Raw genomic sequence first — 19,454 nt, 5'->3', positions numbered from 1 at the left:
TTTCACTATTGGTAATCTCACATTACCGTCAACATTACCGATGTTACAGTACCAAACATGGTAATTTATCCAGATTACCACTTGATTCCCGATAATCTGAAAAGATTACCGCGAACCAAACACCCCCTTAGGTGTATCTATCAAGAATACCATATATAAATTATTTATAAAAACAATCAAAATCCACATCCATCTCAACCAGCAATCAAGTAAAATTTCATACATGCATTATAGATAAGGATTTGTCTTCTTTCTTTTAAAAAAAAGTTATATATATATATATATATATAAAGCCCGAAAAGTTCAACTTCTACTTCACATACAGATACAAAAATCAATGTGATTATCCTATCCTGCAGGCCTAACAACCAAGTACATTGACTCCATCCCTAATGTATCAAACCACCTTGTCAGTATGGTAGCAAAATCAAACACATGAAATGAATGTGCACATTGAAAAAGACACTAAAGAACAAACATAACAAGATAACATCATTTATTGTTAATTCAAAACACAGCCATGACATATTCACAATAGATTCTCTAAGCAAAATCTTATACCAATGAACGCTACAAGGCATTCAAACAATTCATAAATAAGTAAAAAAAAAACAACAATAACACCACCACAAATATTCACAGAGGAAATCCTTGCATTGTAATCACCACTTGCTACTGCATAAAACTAATTTTTCTGCATTTCTTAGCCTCCTCAGTTCTTATTTTTGCCTTGATGCTCAAAAAAACCGAGCTGCGAAACAAGAGGATGTTGCTGATTCTTGCATGTATCACCGTAACTGAGACGCCTAAGATTATAACTGTACCAACAAAAAATCAGAACTTAAGAAAGGGCTCTCATCCCTCGGTTTTCGGCTCCTTTTCAAGAGCTACAGCAGCAACTGAGTCACCTGTTTCTTGACTCTCTATAGCTGAAATGTGAAGCTTGCTCCTCGGCTTCATCTTCTTCACTTCTTCGCTTGTGTAGATAAATATCTTTCTTACCATCTTGCAGAACTCCCTGCTCATATAAGATATCATTCATCAAGTACTTGTATTGATATCTAATTAATCCAATGAAAAAGAATGCAAGTTAGCATGACATACAGCCAAGGATCATCGCCTACAAGCATCATGTCTCCCTCATCATCAGTGAAAACCACTTCCCATTTATCTCTATGTCGTAGTTCTCCTTTGATATCAAACATCTGTTCTAGCTCCAATATGAGCTCATCATACCCTTCAAGGGTAGTCAGATCAACAGCCCGACCAACCGCTATGCCTTGCATATGCACCTAATGAAAATTCATTCAAATTTGTGAACCATACTGATCAAATTATCGAAGTACATGTATACTAAAGCATCACCATCTACCTTAGTCCTGCTTCTTGTAGAACTGTTCTGCCTGCTCTGGATCTCCTTTGTAGAGATATGTGTCCCTCGTTTATGTTCTTTTGAAGCTTTTGAAAGTGCAGACTGTTGATCGGAGTCTTCCACTGATACTGTGGCAGGAGCTGGAGGGGCATCCTCAGTTGCAGCACTTGATATGCTAACAGGGCTGACCAATGGCTTCTCGACTGTGTTGTTTGAATGATTAATCAATTCGATACCAAACAACCGACAACTACCACCAAACTCAGCCTTCTTCGACTTTTCAATGGAGGTCTCTGCGGGCCACAAGGGAACAGGAGAAGTCTTTGGCTCTCCATTATTATCTTGGAACAGCTTCAATGAAGCATGGGAGGAGTCCTTTAACCAACCATCAAATCCTCCTAATTTCTGCAAGCTCTTATTACTCATTTGCTCATTCTTCCAGTGAGGCCATACTTGTGTTTGTGCTTGTGTTTCACAACCCTGCCCGTCGCTGCCGTTTACTGTACCTAAATCATGTGATTGTGTTGTTCCAGAATACCAAAAGGAAGCAGTGAACTCTGTACTCCAAGAAGACATCAGTGATCAGATGAGAGACAGAAAATAAAATGAGGTACACGATACATGATTAATGTTGTAGTCAACTGTTTACCATGATTTGGGAGGTCTGGGAGGTCTACAGGTTGCCTAGGCCTTTTAGCAGCTTTAACTTGAGTAATTTGTGAAGGAGCATTTACAGTAGGGGGTATGGCAGTGAAAGGCTCAATCTCCCAAGGAGAAACTCTCTCTGGCCTTTGAATGCTTGCAGCATCATCCCATTGAACCTGAAATTATTAACTCCTTTTAGTTTTTTACATGTTCTTTATCCATTCATGGGGATGAAAAGCAGTAAAAAGAGTGAGAAAAGCAACCTTCAGTGATCGCCATTTAGAACTTGTCCACTGAGATGAGATATCTCCTACATCGACTATAGTTCCGCTAAACCTGAGTGTTTATATAGACGGTAAATTAAAAGATGGAGATTATAAGTTTACTGTCAATAACCAGGAATTCACCTTTTCTCAGGAACATCTTCACCCTCAAATCTCATCTTGAATCTCATACCGACAGTAAAGCCATGATTAACGGCCTCCAAGAACTTGTTCACACCGACAATGAATTGACTAGTCCTGATATATCGATAGAATTAATCTTTAGAATGAATTAAGCATTGAAAGAATGAGAATCCATGGAAATCTTTTCCAAACCTTGGTTTGTAGTAGACAGTGAAGAGAGTTTGTGTGGTGACAGCATGAGAAGCTGTAGCAAGAACTCCGAGGTGCATGCTCCGGCTTGAGATCACAGATGATGGCATAGTACTCTGCTGCCGGGCTAATCGTCTCACTCCCACCCTCAATTCTCCATTTTCGCCTCTACAAAAACACATACAAATGAAAAAATTCAGCTCATAAAGATCACAAAGCAGACATTTCAGAGTCTCACACTACCTTAGGAAGACAAACGCATCTCCGGCAACCAATCGTTTTGAGGTAACAAAGGTACTCCATCCAGTAGTGAGCAAATGCCTCCTTGGTTGGCCTAACAATTCAAGAAGGATTACATTAGTTGGTAGAGATGAACAACAAGAACATAACCCATTGAGAAGATGAAATTCAGAAACTCAAAGTCCATAAACACCTCTAAAAATATGCTTGAATCTCCATTCAAATCCATGAAGGTCCTTAGCAGCAAGTTCTTGAGTAGGAGTAGCTTGGGTCATATCCTAAAATACACAATAAAAACAAAAAAAGGCATCAGCTTTAAGAATCAAAGACATGCACTGATCCACAAAATCACAAGACAACCACCAACCAGAGGAGGGAGACAATCGTTGGCGTGACGACGGAGAACAGAGAATCCACCATGGGTGCTCGTGTCGGAGGCTGTCAAAATCTTGCAAAACGAGTGCACTGTTGGCCTTGGAGGCTCCGGCACAGCCATGTCTGGGCTTGTTAGTTCCGCTTGCTGATAACCATAACACACGTACACACATCAAACCCAGAACTCAACAAACAAACGAAGGACATCAAGAACAGGAACAAGAATAACATACTGAGTCTGGTTGAAGTGTGATTTGAGCATAGACTTCATCAGTTTCATGCTCAGCCTGTTTCACATAATTCCAACAAAAACCATATTTCATAGATGGACCAAACAACAAACACAGAAGCACGACGAAGAAGAAGAAGAAGAAGAAGAAGAACAAACCCGCAGTTGAATGTTGACAACACGGCAGAGGATGTTAGGAGGCAAGTTATTGAAAGGAGGGATATGAGCATCAAGCTCTTGGTTTGTAGATGCCTCCAACTGCTCAAACAACACCAAAATCACACCTTTGAATTGAATTCAACCAAAAATCCGAATAAAAGAAACAGAAAAATCAAAAAAGAAGAAGCACCTGTTCAATATGTCCTTGAGGAAAGTAGAACACCCTCTCTCCAATCCTGGGCACATCAACCAGTGGCCCTGCACACCCCCTCCACAACTCCTCATACAACTCATCCTCTCCAAATCCTTCATTCAAACATACATCATTGAATTCAATAACCAAAAACATAAAAATCAAAGAAAGAACAGAAAACAAAACACTTTGCTTTGCTTTGCTCTCTCTACTACCTTTCTCCATCTCCACCACCAACAACAACAGCAGCAAACAGTAGAACTTTCTTCCTTCTCTTTTCCACTATTCAAAGCTCTCTCTCAAACTTAGCTTTTGTTCTTCCTCTCTTCCCCTTCTTCTTGGCATTACTACTACTTCTACTGCTACTACTATTCAGACCTCTCTTTTTTAGCTAGCTTTTGTACTAGTTTTGGGAAACGCGTTCACCATGATGTTAAACTGACCACCGGGTGACCACAAGCCTCGGAGGTAACTAACGGCCTTTTCTACCCGAGAGTGGTGCCGTTACCTGACGCCGTTATATCTGTGTCTGCCCAGCGGCAGGCAAGAGCCCTCATGCCGGTCAGCAAAGTCATTGAAACAGAATTCAAAGGAAAAAAGAGGTAATAAATATAAATCAATAAACAGAAAAGAAGAGACGTATTTTGTGGTTATTTTACTGTTTTGCCATGCAAGTGGGGGCCCCGTGCGCATGTGGGAGGACGACTGCGAAATGGGGCCCACCCGGGGAATCCTGAGGATATGGTCTTTGGTAGGTCCCACGGGGGGACACAGTGGGGTTGCGCGGATGGGCGAGGCACACGTCAGCGGAGTGGAGCTCTTCTGTCCTGTTGACACGTGGAACGGTTCATGTGTGGGTTCAATTGATGATCACGATGGGATTTATAATCCGAGTTGGGATGTTCACATCCCGAGGCAGATAAAGGAACTGTGTTCGTCTTTCGCTGTAGATTGGTACTATTCTTGATTGGCATCACTGCCGGCTCTCATAGCGCTTTCATTTGTCAAAATTAAATTAGTTTTCACTTAGACCCCTGAAAAACCGCATAACTATTTCCCTAAGTAATTCTTCTGTGTACCTATACCACTTTGATGGATAATTTAATTTTTTTTTAATTTAAAATTTAATAAATATTATTTATTTAAAAAATGAATTATAAATCTTTAACAAGTTCAAAACATCTCATCTGTACCCTACATTTAAAATTCTCATATCTCTTTATCACTATATTTTCTGTTTTGTTACTATATCTTACTCTCTCATATTATTCTATCTTACATGTACTCCCCACATAATATTTATATTTTTTATTTAATATTGAGTGTTTACGTGTAACCATATAAGTTTTCACTTAACATGATATTTTTTTCTGTTTAATATTATGAGTTTCTGCTTAAAATCAGAAATTCTCGTTTAAAATTATGTGTTTCCTCTTAAAAAATTGAGAGTCAATCATCTTAACATCAACTACTTTTATGTCAACATCAGCCACCTTTATGTTAGAAGATTGAAAAATTATATGTCAGAAAAAAGAAGAATTTTCTGAGAATATTCAAAGTCATAAAATTTTTTTGTGAATATCTTAACTTCAAATAGACTATTTGTTCATTACAAGCTTTTTAAATTACAAAAACACAAATAATGTTATGGAAAATTATTATATTTAAAATATTTATTTGACAAAGATTTTTTTTTTTTTTTTTTGACAAATGTGAATAAACCATAGTCATAAGCATATAAAATTAAGAAGTTAATACTTCAAGGTCCTCATTTTATATAGATTGAGACAATAACTCATCTTCTCAGCAAACCATAAACATCCTATATAGGGTATTTAGAGAAAATAGATTAAGAGATGGTTAGCATTTATTTCATTAAAAAATTGAATTTATAATAAACAAAGAAGAATGTTAACTATCGCAATATGTGTTTTTTCCCAAAGTCCAAGTGCTTGATAATCAATGTCTCGTTACAAGAAGCATTCGGTTTTATTTTATTTACATTAATAATGAAACATTGACTGAACATGATCAATAACGTAACCATTCGAGTCCATGTATACCATTAAATATTTAATAAATCTTTATATTTAATTTTTTGATATTAATTTAATTTTTTTTTTTAAAAAAGAAAAATTATAGTTAATTATTGTTTTTATAACATACAAAAATTCCATACGGATATAAATTGGATTTAGCACACAAGCATGGCTAACTTTGTAAGGAAGGATTAGATCATGATTAGGCGTAACAAATGTTATTAACTTATAACAATAATGCACTATTCATTATTGTTTAGGCCGGTTGGAACTAAGCAAGACATGGTCCCACTAATTAAGGATTCAGTCAACAGGGGCTTTTCGTAAAAATACCTCTAATGACAATTGTTTAAATTATTAAGATCCTTTCATATATATATACACAGATAGAAACAAATTTTTGTGGAAGAAGATATTAAAAAAAATATAAAAAGGTGCAACATATATAACAATAGAACTTTTAGATGACAATTTGTGATTTTTTATTATTTTTATTTTAAAATAATTTTTTTTTTCAAAATATGCATTTTTCAAGAAAATTTATTTTGCATGATGGTAAGAAATAAGAATATGAAATATGTCAATGTAAGAAGAAAACAAAAAAGGGTGATCTGAATACAGAAAACTGCATGTTAATGTTCCCCCTATTTCACGCAACTATAAAAACTAACTATTTGATATAGCCAATATGTAAATAAATATAATAAAACATATACTTTTTACAAATATATATATATATATATAAGAAAAAAATTTAATGAAGAGTAATAAGCAAAGTAAAATTAAAAAAAACATAAATATAAGTAAAAAAATTTAAAATCGGGAAACATCACGAAGACAGGGAGACGATTTCACTATGATAAAACTTAAGTACAATGATGATAATTTAATTTAACAAAACCTCTCATCATAATAAAACCCTTACAATATGTTTAAATGAGTTTTATGTCGATAACAAATTAGGTTGACCCAGATTCAATTTAAATTTTATCCTCACAGGCCTCACTATTGTTTTTAGGTGTGATTTAATCATCTAATTTTTTGAAAAAAAATCTATGCGACAGAGCCACCTTCTTTCACAATCCCGACATTTGGAATAATGAAGAATTTATGAAGCAATATTATAAACTTAAGAAAAAGAAAAACAAATAACTCTAGTGGAAGCAGGTTTAATATTTAGAGTTATATTATTAGGTAGCATAGGTTAGTGGTGATAACATAGTTATTTGTTTAATTAAAATACTCTTAAGTTGATATAAGAACTTAATAAAGGGATCAATGAAGAAGCACAAAAGAAAATAGATGCGAGTTCTCTCTTTCAATTTGGAAAGTGACTTTCTTTTAATTTCTTAATTTCAAAAAGCTTAGAGCTTTAACAAAGTTGTGATTTTTCCCTTGATTTTTTGCAATTTTTTATTTTTATTTTGTTCTAAGAATCAATCCACATTAGCAATTAATTAAAAGAAAACACTTCGGATACCTTATGGTCGTTTATTATATTTTTTGTTTCATTTTTCATGGAAACTGATTTAGTTTCTATAATTATTTTATAAAACAATTTTTATTTGCAAACCTATTTACTATTGATAATATTTATAGTTTTATCAAATTTGTCCAATTATTTATATATTATTATAATTAATTCAAAAATAGTTTGTTAAAATAGAAATTAAAATTTCAATGTTAACTAATTTTGTAATATCAGTGAGATTAGAATTCTTGTTTGAGAAGAGTGCTCTTCTCGTTGTCATTATGGCCTTCTACAAAATATGATTGTAAATTATCTTGATAATTATTTTTTTAAAGTTTGGGTAAATGAAATTTATATATTTATTTATTCATATGAAAATAATGAAAATAAACAACTAGTCATCATTAATTTAATTATTATAATTAAATCAAATTTAGTCAAATCCACCACAGAGGAATTTTAAATTTAAAATGCAAAAATATATTTTTTAACTAAGCCATAATAAGACCAAATACCACTAGGCTATGAGCCATTTGTTATAAAAAAACATTTCATCTAATTTTTTATAAATCTATATTTTAAAAATTATTTATTTATTCACAATCAAAGGCCTTTAAATTTCTTAGAAGAAAAAATAAGATAAAATGGAGATGATAATGTCAGATTGTCAGACAATCGTTTTATATATTAAAATTTCCCAAATAACCAATTGATAAGGTTTTATAAGACTTTTTAGATAATTACATTTGACTTTATGGTCTTTGTAAATTTACAAGTAATTTTAAAATCTTTAAAAACAAAAAAAGAGTTTAAAAAAACAATTATTAAATAAATAAGAATATGATATTATTGCACATATATATATATATTATTAAGTTTGAATTCTAACAAAAACCACCATTGCAATTCTCCAGTGATAAAAATAATTTTTATATGAAAGATTGGAGGCTCGATTGAATAATTGACATAAATAAGATGTGTAAAATGAAAAAAAAAAATTAACAAAATAAAATATAATAAATATCGAAAAAAACAACAAACTGTGTTTTCCTCCATGTCGAGTAAAAAAAAATTTACTAGAAGATTTTCTTATTTTGACTGGTCATGATATATGATTTTTGATGATTGTCAAGGAGAAAAAAAAAAAAAAAGAAAAAACAAATTGGCCCCTCACATTCACATGTCATTGACTATTTCATTTGTTTCTACTATTTCTCCAAAGACCAAATAAGATCCATTAAACCATCAATCAATTCTCATATCAAATCAATCGAAGCACAATCTCATGTGCATAATTATTTACTTATATATTTATTAATCGCTCCGATTTTTAAGTTAAAAAATTACACACGTGTAATAAATTTCAAAGGGCAAGCGCACGTGCAGGGGTTCCTTAGCCGGCAGCAACCAAATGCAAAGGAGAATAAAGAAGGGATTTACAAACAATATTCAATGCCCACCAACACATTTGCAATTCAATTTTTTTTTAAATTTTAATTTAATAATTATTATTAATTAATGGTGGCTATTTATTAGTTTTTGGTCTTTTTGGTTGCTTGTTTATGGAAGTTAGCAACCGGCCATTTATTATAATTTCCTTATTTGTTTTTTCTTTTATTTTCTTTTAATTGGCAACCGTGTAGTTAGATCTTGTTTAGCTGTAAGATGGCAACCTTTTCTTTGTTTTATAATTATTTTAATTAAATTTCCTTTTATACCGAAAGTGCGGACATCCAGCCAATGGTTCAATTATGTATATAATACTAAATCCTTGGTACTTTATTATATATCAGGGTATCTATAAATCTTCTATATTATTTTTGTGTTTTTATCACAATCTATATATACACACATACATACTTGTACACATACATATTTGTGCCCCTAAATTCTAATGGAAACAAAGTTAGTTAAACAAATTATTATTACAATAGTTGAACAGAAAAATACTTGACTTTTAGGGGTTCGTTTGATTCACGGTAATGTGAAACATATTAACTTATTTGGATGATAAGTAATAATTAAAAAAAAAATGTTATAGTTACTTGTCATATTATTAAATAATATATGTTTATATATATATGGCAAAATGGTTTTTTAAGATTTTAACTTTATCTACAAAATTAGTTTGGTATAAAGTGAAAATATTATCCCGAAACAGTTTTATCTTTACAATATATGTATACATTCATTTTTGTCAAAATCAAAATGGTTGCTTTGATTTAAAAATTAATTTGTTATTATTATTTAAAACTAATTAAAATTTTTAATAATACAGAAATTATTTCTGAAACTTTACTTTTAGTTTTAGGGGGGAAACAGTTGCGACAAGTAATATATTTTATAGATAAAAGATGCACTCTAATGTTCATTAAGAATAAGTTTGGTATAAAGTGAAAAATATAATATAAATGTATATGCATATAGGCCATTTTGATGTGTTAATTCCGGAGGGGTAGGTGTGTTTAAAGTAGACACTCAATCTCACAAGAAATCAAACATACACACACACATGCAAGAGAAAAGAAGACACACAAGTTGGTAACTCAGTTCGGCACAATCTTGCCTACATCTGGGGGGTCAAGCCCGGAGAAACAATCTACTAAAAGAGGTGATAGAATAAATAATACAACACTTCCTTACTCACTCAAGACAAAGAATACCCTCTTAAGATTGTCCGATGCCCACTCTCCTCAACCCTCACCGAAGGGTCTCTCACTTGTGGCTCATCCTAAATTTTCAAGCAAAATATCTTATATAGACGCACCTACGTCCATTAGATCCTTCCTCTTTTAGAATCCTCCGCGATTTCCTAACTTGAACACCTTCCAAAATTAGATGTTGCAACACTGCCCACTTTACTGAACATAACTGAGTTCTAGCCAGTTGCAACCGAGCTTACGACACCTTTAACCCTCACTGTTCCTTCAGTCCGCTTCGTAGAAGTTGACTCGTCCCGAGCTCCTCCTGTCTGCAATTGCTTCCTTCCTCACATCACTTCACCAGGTCCCCTCTCCCGAGGTACGCGCCTCCTAAGCCACACGCAACCATCTCATGAAAGACGGTCATTGAAGATCTCTCAATATTCTTTCCAAACTTGGTCCAAGTTTGGTCAACCCATGTGATCTTTGTTGAATCATGGAAATATTGTTACTAAACTTGATCTCATCTCATCCAAGTTTAGCCTTCAATATCTTCAAGCATGATCTTCAATCATCCATGCTTGGATCTTCAAATCTTCAGTGATCTTCAATCAATGTCCCATATATGATTTGTCTCCTTGAATAGCTTCATCCAGAATTAGCCTTCTTACTATCTTTCACTCCATGATGATCTTCTATTTTTGCCAACAATAGATTATTCCTCTCTTTCAAAACTAGATCTTTCATAAAAGGAGTTTTACCAAAGATATGATTTATCATCCCGGATCTTACCAAAGATAAAACTTACCTTTTTGATGAGATCCATTTACCTTGATCTTCCTTCCAAAAATAGTTCTTTTCAAAAATGGTTCATTAAGAGAAATTTCTCTAAACATAGTCTCAAACATAATCTTCTAAGTATGATATTTTCATATGCCATGTTACCATGCTTTAGCCACATCATCATCCTCGTCATTTCTCCTTTTTGCCAAGTCATCATAGCCACAACATCTTCCATTGCGATGTCACACCTTGGCACTTGTCATATAATGCCAACTCAAGTCTTCATACCTAATATGATGCGTTACACTTGACACTATAGTTTCTTTATCATGATGCAAGTCATGATAATGCAATTGTCTTTTATTTATTTATTTATTTATTTAATATGATATAAATAAAGTTTTACATATAAAAATTTAAAGTTTATAATATTTTTTGTTGAGTGTTATTATCATTGATATAAGTATATATAAAATTATTTAACAATACATTATGTTAAAGATTAAATATGGGGGAAAAATGAAGATGACAAAAGGATCAGAGCAGATGAGTGAAGGACAACATATAGATACAGGAAGGATGAAGATTCAAATTTTCACTGCAATCCCTCTGACATTTAGGTTACCTAAAAGTCCCTGGATAGTTTCAAATTTTCACTGCAATCCCTCTGACATTTCAATTTTCCCTACAGTCCCTCCTTTATCAGTTTACTTATTTTATAATCCTTGCATCAGTTTATTTTATTTAAAAATCCAATTTTGCCCCGCTTAAGAAATGTACTTCTTGTTTATTAAGTATATTTTTTATTTAACATTGTGTGTTTATGTGTAACTACATAATTTTTTATTTAATATGTAACGTTTCTATTTAATATTTATTTTTGATATTTAATATCTTAGTTCGTTGTTTTTCATTTTGTGTTTCCGTTTAAAATTGTTGAGGGGCATTTTTGACAAAAGTACTAAAAAGTAAGTTGTCAAAGGGTATTAGAAAAAGGAAGGGTTTTTTTAGGATACGAAATAGTCCAAGGATTTTTTGATCAAGTGAGAAAGTTAGAGAGATGATATAAAAAATTTTCTCTTCTTTTTAAAGAGTTTATGAAAATAACTAAAATCCTATTGCCAAACGATTTGACATAAACCTTTATTTGGGGAACGTAGACTACAATATTAATTAAATATTAACAAGGATGAAGCTTTATTCATAATCTTAAGTATTAACACCGTAGGCACATCATTTCTTCCTCAATGAAAGAGTACTAAAATCCTATTAATAAACTTCATTTTTTATTATTCATATTTTCCCATATTCACTGTAAGTTTTTAACTATGCTCTTAATTTTTCATTCTATTATAAGTAATAATTACGTAAATCCATCATTAGAGCCTTCTTGATGCAATGTTTAATCTTTAAAATTAATTTGTACATTATTCCAAAATGAGTTGAGGAGTAAGATTTTAAACAATAAATATGTTTTTTTTTTTCAAACATAAAAATCCCTTTCAATAGTATTATTGGGATTAAAGTAATGATAGCTGACGACCTCATTTTTGAGAAGCAAAAGCCCAAAAATCCTAAATTGGGGAATATGATGGACACATGTTAGGTGATAAGTGTCTAAATGTACATATTTCTGTATATGTATTTGTCGCTTCTAGCATGTATTTGTATAAAAATTGATGCCCGTTTTGTGCTTAATCGTGTATTATTTGCTTTGCAGGGCACGGGAACGCCATGGAGGGCACGAAGATACAATTTGGGCGAAAAAGAGAAGAAAACCAGGTCGCAGTATTGTAGCGTATTCACTGTAGCAAAACTGTAGATGAAGCACTGTAGCAATGGTACTGTAGTAAATCACTGTAGCTGTCACTGTAGCACCTGGAGAGTTTTCGAGATAGAATTTGAATCATGGCATACAGCCTCAATGCTGCCCGGTATAGAGCCCGGGATGATCACTGTAGTACAAAGGAAGTTGATTGATTGAAGGCATACTGGCTCAATGAGGTGCTCATTGAGCCAGTATGGATACTATTTGGAGTGCATTTGAGGAGTTTTCTTGCCCCGAACAGTGTCAATGAGGAGCTCAATGAGGTCCTCATTGAGCTTGGGAGTCCACCCGGGATTGAGTGATCTTGGCATTGATTATGAGGGGTATAAAAAGCATTTTTTGGGAAAAGAAAGAGGGACTTTTGGGAGAGACTTGGAGGGTTCTTGGCAGCCACCACTTGGGAGGAAGGAGAGAAACGAAGACATCATATTCTTGGGAGATTTGGCTTGAAGCTTGGGAAAATCAAGGGCTTGAACTTCAAGGGGAAGCTTCATCATCAAGGGAAGAGAAGCATTCGGCACCTTTAGGGCTAGAAGAAGCGTCATTCGCCCAGCATTCTTCCTCCTCTTCATCATTCGGACTAGGGAGTGTCATTTATGCATTTATTTCTTGCTTTTGTTGTATTTGAGACATTTATTTGTATGATGGCACACTAGACCCCCAAGGCCACCGGATGTAGGTGAACCTTGGGGGGTTCATCATGTATTTTGGATGCTTCACTTTTATTTGGAATGCATTGGTGTGATTTGTGGTTTAGCTCATGTTGTTTCATGCCTAGAACTATAATATGGAGAAATCCTTAGTTCTTATTTGAGTTGTATACGTAGATGTGACCTAGTCACGTGTACTAGATCATCATTGAGCTAAAAGGGGAGATCCTTGACCAACATGCAGAGAAATTAGATGTAGGTTGCCCCTCTGAACCATGAGGATGAACTTAAGTTAAGTGCGTCTTTATTTCGCGATCTCCATGTGCTTAATGCAATCATAGGAATATGACTAAGGAGAAATCCTTGTCATCATTTGTATGGGATTAGGGTTTGACTACCGAGAAATCGGGGTTGAACTATTGTTGAGGTCCGTCTGCCTAAATCACCCATGTCATCTATTCTTATGCATCCGTACATCATGATGAATCCCTCTTGGGAATCCTCATCCCTAGGCCTGTTCTTATCATTATTGCTCTTGTGATTTTCTTGCTTGTTGTGGGACTGCTATACTTGTATTCTTAATTACGTTATTGCACGTACTAGAGTAAGAACATGTTGGAGTTTTATGGTTAGAAAATAAGTGATGGAGGAGTAATAGGAGCTCCTTGGCCCTGTAGAATACTACGACCCCTGTGTCACTCACAGGGTATTACTTGACGATCCCATACACTTGCGGTCGATCAATCAAGTTTTTGGCGCCGTTGCCGGGGACTTAAGGAATTCTAGGAAACTTCTAGCTTATTGCTCTAACCATTTTTCTTTTCTTTCATTTCTTTTTTTCTTTTGTCTTACTTCTTTTTGAGCTTAACCTTCTCTATCATTTTTGACTTTGCAAGGTACCGTGCTGGAAGAAGATTCATTATGGTAGAGGTGGAAATTACACAAGGGAATGAATAGGCCATGGTTGATATATGGAAAGATTGGATACCACCTATACCTTATTTATTCCATATACAAGACAGTACAGGATGCCGATTCAAGCCATGGGAAGGTTATAATATAGCAGCTGAAAATAATGAGTGGAAAACTATGCTTACAGATTTCATGAATTATGGTAGAATTCCCACAAGAGAAGATGTCAATATTTCCACTGATCTAACTACACAAGACAGAAAAATTGCAAGCATACCAGTCAGTACCAGTACATGACACTTGCAACGATCAAGGGGGAACCATTGAGGATTTTGTGCAACCTGTGTATAACATCAATGAGAATTCAGATGAATGCTCAGTATCTACGGATGAAGATGAACCAGAGCATAGCAAGGTACTGCTGAATAGAAATCTACGACCTTCAACTGAAGGAGCACCTGAATTGGAATTGAAGAAGTTACCTGACCACCTCGAATACGCTTTCCTTGGGGAAGGGACTCAACTCCCTGTCATCATTGCATCAAACCTCACGGTGAAACAAAAGAATGATTTGGTAAATGTCTTGAAAAAGCATAAAAAAGCGATTGCTTGGAAGATAGCCGATATCAAGGGGATAAATCCTTCGTTCTGCACTCACAAAATATTGATGGAGGATGATCATAGGCCATCAGCCTTACCACAGAGAAGACTAAATCCGAACATGAAGGAAGTAGTGAAGGCTGAAGTCATCAAACTCCTTGATGCAGGAATTATTTATCCTATCTCTGACAGTGAGTGGGTAAGCCTAGTGCAAGTTGTACCGAAGAAGGGGGGGATGACCATAATCACTAATGAGAAAAATGAGTTAATTCCTACGCGAACGATTACAGGATGGCATGTCTGCATTGACTACAGAAAATTGAATGATGCCACCCGAAAGGACCATTTCCCACTACCATTCATCGATCAGATGCTTGAGAAGCTTACCGGGCATTCATACTACTGTTTTCTGGATGGCTTTTCAGGTTACTTTCAAATTCCCATTGCACCAGAAGACCAAGAAAAAACTACATTCACATGCCCTTATGGAAGATTTGCATATCGCCGAATACCGTTTGGCCTTTGTAATGCCCCTGCTACTTTTCAGAGATGCATGCTAGCAATTTTCAAGGATATGGTGGAAGATTTCATGGGGGTGTTCATGGATGATTTTTCTTTGTTTGGTGACTCATTTGAGTTATGTCTTAAGAATCTTGAGCGTGTTCTTACACGTTGCGAAGAAACCAATCTTGTGCTGAGTTGGGAGAAATGCCATTTCATGGTTCAAGAAGGAATAGTTCTGGGTCACAAAATTTTCAAAGAGGGAATCGAGGTAGACAAGGCAAAAATCTCCGTTATAGAGAAACTACCTCCTCCAACTTCAGTAAAGGCTATCAGGAGTTTTCTTGGATATGCAGGCTTTTATAGAAGATTCATCAAGGACTTCGCCAAAATTGCTAGACCTTTAACAAAATTGTTGGAGAAAGATGTACCATTCAAGTTTGACGATAACTGCATGAAAGCCTTTTTCATGCTCAAGGAAAAACTCACTCAGGCACCCATAATGGTAGCTCCAGATTGGAATTCTCCATTTGAATTAATGTGTGATGCTAGTGATTTTGCAGTGGGTGCAGTCCTTGGACAGCGAAGAGACAAACATTTCCATCCTATATATTATGCTAGCAAAACATTGACAGACGCCCAGGAGAATTATACCACGACAGAAAAAGAATTGCTTGCCATCGTCTTCGCATTTGATAAATTTCGATCATATCTGGTTCTATCCAAGGTGGTGGTATACACTGATCATTTTGCTTTGCGGTATCTGCTCAATAAGTCTGATGCCAAGCCACGCTTGATTAGATGGGTCCTATTGCTCCAGGAGTTTGATTTGGAGATTAAAGATAAGAGGGGGGCCGAAAACCTTGCAGCAGATCATTTATCCCGGCTAGAGAATCCCAATCTTGATACTTTGAGGGAAAAAGATATCAATGATTCATTCCCTGAAGAACATTTATTCAGTATTCAGGCAGTAGAAGAGCTTGAACCACCTTGGTTTGCTGATTTTGCTAACTATTTAGTCGGGGGTGTCATCCCAAAATGGTTCACATTTCAACAACGAAAGAAATTTTTTTCAGATTTGAAGCACTATGTGTGGGAAGACCCTTATCTTTTCAGAATCTGTTCAGATCAGGTTGTTCGCAGATGTGTGTCACGGACTGAGGGTTTGAGTATTTTGAAGCACTGCCATTCAGAACCAACTGGTGGTCACTACAATGCAAACCGCGCCGCAAAGAAGATTCTCGATGCAGGATTCTGCTGGCCATCATTATTTCAAGACACCCACAAGTTCATACAAGCATGTGATCGGTGTCAGAGGGTAGGCAACATTTCTCGCCGAGATGATATGCCTCAGAATTAGAACCAAGCTTGTGAAATTTTTGATGTGTGGGGGATCGACTTCATGGGACCATTCCCAAGTTCACATGGTTGCAAGTTCATCCTTGTGGCTGTCGATTACATGTCTAAATGGGTAGAAGCTCAGGCCCTACCAACAAGCGATGCAAGGGCCGTGGTCAAATTTTTGAAGAAGCTTTTCTCCAGGTTTGGAACACTACGGGCAATCATTAGCGATCGAGGCACACACTTTTGCAATGCTCAGTTTGCAAAAATCCTAAAGCGCTACCATGTTTACCACAAACTAGCAACGCCTTATCACCCACAAACAAGTGGACAAGTGGAAGTTTCCAACAGGGATTTGAAAAGAATCTTGGAGAAAAATGTCGCTCAGAATAGAAGAGATTGGGTGGAACACTTGGATGACGCTCTATGGGCATACAGAACAGCATACAAGACTCCTATTGGAACCACTCCATACAGACTAGTCTATGGGAAAGCCTGTCACTTACCTGTAGAACTTGAACACAAAGCTTATTGGGCCATTAAATTTCTAAATTTTGATTCCACACTTGCAGGTGAGAAGAGGAAGCTTCAATTAAATGAGTTAGATGAATGGCGCGCCATGGCATACGAAAATTCCAAACTTTACAAAGAAAGAGTGAAAGAGTATCACGATAGGCATATCAAGCATCCTAAACAATTTCAAGAAGGGGATCAAGTGTTACTGTTCAACTCAAGGTTGATGCTATTCCTGGGAAAACTTAAGTCACGATGGTCAGGTCCATACACGGTCACTCAAGTTTACCCACACGGAGCAGTCGAGGTGACTCACCCCGAAAATGGTACCTTTAAGGTGAATGGACAAAGGTTGAAGCTTTATTTTAACAACAATAATTCAAAGATGACCGGGGGAATTTTCAAATTATTCGAGCCCTCGTAAGGTAAGTGAGAAGGTACGTCAGGCTCGTGACGTTAAACAAGCGCTTCTTGGGAGGCAACCCAAGCATTCGGGGGTTTATTTTCATGTTTGTGTGTTCTTTGTGTTCATGTTCTTATCATTTTTCGTATTTTCTTAGAATTGTGAATTTGAATAAGTCCATGTCCTAACTATTTTGTTCATCATGATCATTGTTCATGTGGTTGTTTACTTAATTTTTATTGTGGAGTAACACTTGATTTGGTCATCATTTCATGCATTAGATCGAGCATTTGAACCATTATTTTATGTCGGAGATGATTTTAGAACATAGTGTAGCCATGGCCATGTGTTTGGAGAAGCTAGGATGACTTTAAAACCTGATTTTAGAAGCCATGAGGACCTCAATGAGCTGCTCATTAAGGTCCTCAAGAAATTCTAGAAAGTTTACACTACCTCTCAGGCCTCAATGAGCTCCTCATTGAGGTCCTCAAGACCATCCAACAACTTTTCTCTACCTCTCACGGCCTCAATGAGCTCCTCATTGAGGTCCTCAAGAAATTCTAGCAACATTACACTAGGGCATACGGCCTCAGTGAGCTCCTCATTGAGACCGTATGACCCACTTTTTTCATGTGAACTTGGCCATTTTCTCTCATCTCTTCATTGTTCTTCTTCTCCAACCGAGCCCTAGCCTCCATGAGCTCTCTCTCCATGGCCGGATCTCACTAGATTATGCTCTAAATCATCTCCATATCTCTTTGGGAAGTAGATCTAGTGCTTTTCTTCAAGCTCCACTCAAGTGTTTTCAAGATCTTAGTTGGTATGAAGCTTGGTTGATGAAATCTTTTCTTTTCTTTTTATTCTTACTTTCTTGAGCTTGTGTGTGGATGTTTCAAGCTTTTAGCTTGTATTTTATGGTATGAACATCATGTCTTTATATGATCTAGAATTTTTGTATAAATTTTTTCGAATTCATGACTTGGGGGAAACTCTTGCAAAATGAATAGTACCCATACTGTCTCAATGAGCTCCTCATTGAGACCCGTATGGACACTATTCACTTCATATTCTTCATGTTTTAGCCCTTCTCATGCCATAGGATACATGCTTTTTGATTCCTTTCATTCTTATTTTAATTTTTATTGATGTAGGAATGCTACAAGTAAAGAAATTTGCCTCCAAACATTCAAGAAACACAATGCCAACCCCGAAAAACCACACTTTAAGTATGCTTATCATAAGGCGAAGTGTGAAGTTTCGAAGACCAAACCATGTGGCACACTTCATCACATAGAATGGGGTATTTTGGAAATATTTGGGACGCATGAACAATTCAAGGAATTACTTTCACATGGTTTTTGGTGAATCTATTCTCAATTGATGATCCTACCTTTCACCAACATACTTGGAGGTTTTGAGCAATTTCGAAGCACACCAAGACAACCACATCTTCAACATCTTGTGATGACTAGTTGGACATTTGAGCATGGACATTTGCTTTACTTCTTTAGTTTATTTCTTTGCTTTACTTTTGATGCAAGTGTGTTTGTTTGATTGTAATAAGTTGGGAAGGGGATGCCCTACCAACCTTGTGTAGAACTTTGCTACTCTTTATCTAGTATTATTGTGTTTTGACTACTCCCTATTATTTATTTTTGAATTCTTAATTTTTGTTTGGAATGATGATGCCCCTTTATGCCGTGCAGGGCATTAAGGGAGCTTGGTGAGCCTTCCCATATTTCATGGAAGCCGGACCCGACATGCAACACCTTTTATTCGGGTCACCTCTCGCCGTATGCACAAGATTTAACCGGGGAAGTTCGTTCCACCCTCCTCCATTATTTTCATTGCACATATTATTATGTTTTTCATGATTAGTGTACATTGGGGACAATGTACAACACTAGGTGTGGGGATGGGTGTATTGTATGTATTAGGGTGATTATTTACATGCTAGTGTAC

The 19,454-nt window shown here is 35.5% G+C and overlaps 1 protein-coding gene across 1 annotated transcript; it reads right to left on the bottom strand.

The window, feature by feature from the left end:
* Positions 1–479: 479 nt before the first annotated feature.
* LOC120280429 (auxin response factor 18-like) lies at positions 480–4,196 on the bottom strand. The gene is made up of 15 exons (XM_039287273.1): positions 4,025–4,196; positions 3,807–3,922; positions 3,617–3,715; positions 3,462–3,515; positions 3,221–3,373; positions 3,047–3,131; positions 2,857–2,947; positions 2,617–2,781; positions 2,425–2,538; positions 2,281–2,353; positions 2,022–2,193; positions 1,373–1,929; positions 1,105–1,292; positions 909–1,018; positions 480–818 (listed from the first exon to the last, which is right to left on the bottom strand). Exons 1-15 carry the CDS (start codon positions 4,032–4,034, stop codon positions 673–675), a joined length of 2,133 nt encoding a protein of 710 aa, XP_039143207.1. The 5' UTR covers positions 4,035–4,196; the 3' UTR covers positions 480–672.
* Between the last annotated feature and the right edge of the window lie 15,258 nt (positions 4,197–19,454).

Source organism: Dioscorea cayenensis, chromosome 17 (assembly GCF_009730915.1).
Source record: "Dioscorea cayenensis subsp. rotundata cultivar TDr96_F1 chromosome 17, TDr96_F1_v2_PseudoChromosome.rev07_lg8_w22 25.fasta, whole genome shotgun sequence".
Classification (NCBI taxonomy): Eukaryota; Viridiplantae; Streptophyta; class Magnoliopsida; order Dioscoreales; family Dioscoreaceae; genus Dioscorea; species Dioscorea cayenensis.
The sequence above is the reverse complement of the archived record's forward strand: the minus strand, read 5'-3'. Positions and strand labels throughout refer to the sequence as shown.

What these genes read in the sequence shown, in the direction of transcription:
- LOC120280429 (XM_039287273.1), bottom strand. An exon ending in ATTCAAGCATATTTTTAGAG is followed by an intron (nt 2,948 to 3,046) that starts GTGTTTATGGAC and finishes TTGAATTGTTAG; the next exon opens with GCCAACCAAGGAGGCATTTG. An exon ending in ACTGTCTACTACAAACCAAG is followed by an intron (nt 2,539 to 2,616) that starts GTTTGGAAAAGA and finishes TCGATATATCAG; the next exon opens with GACTAGTCAATTCATTGTCG.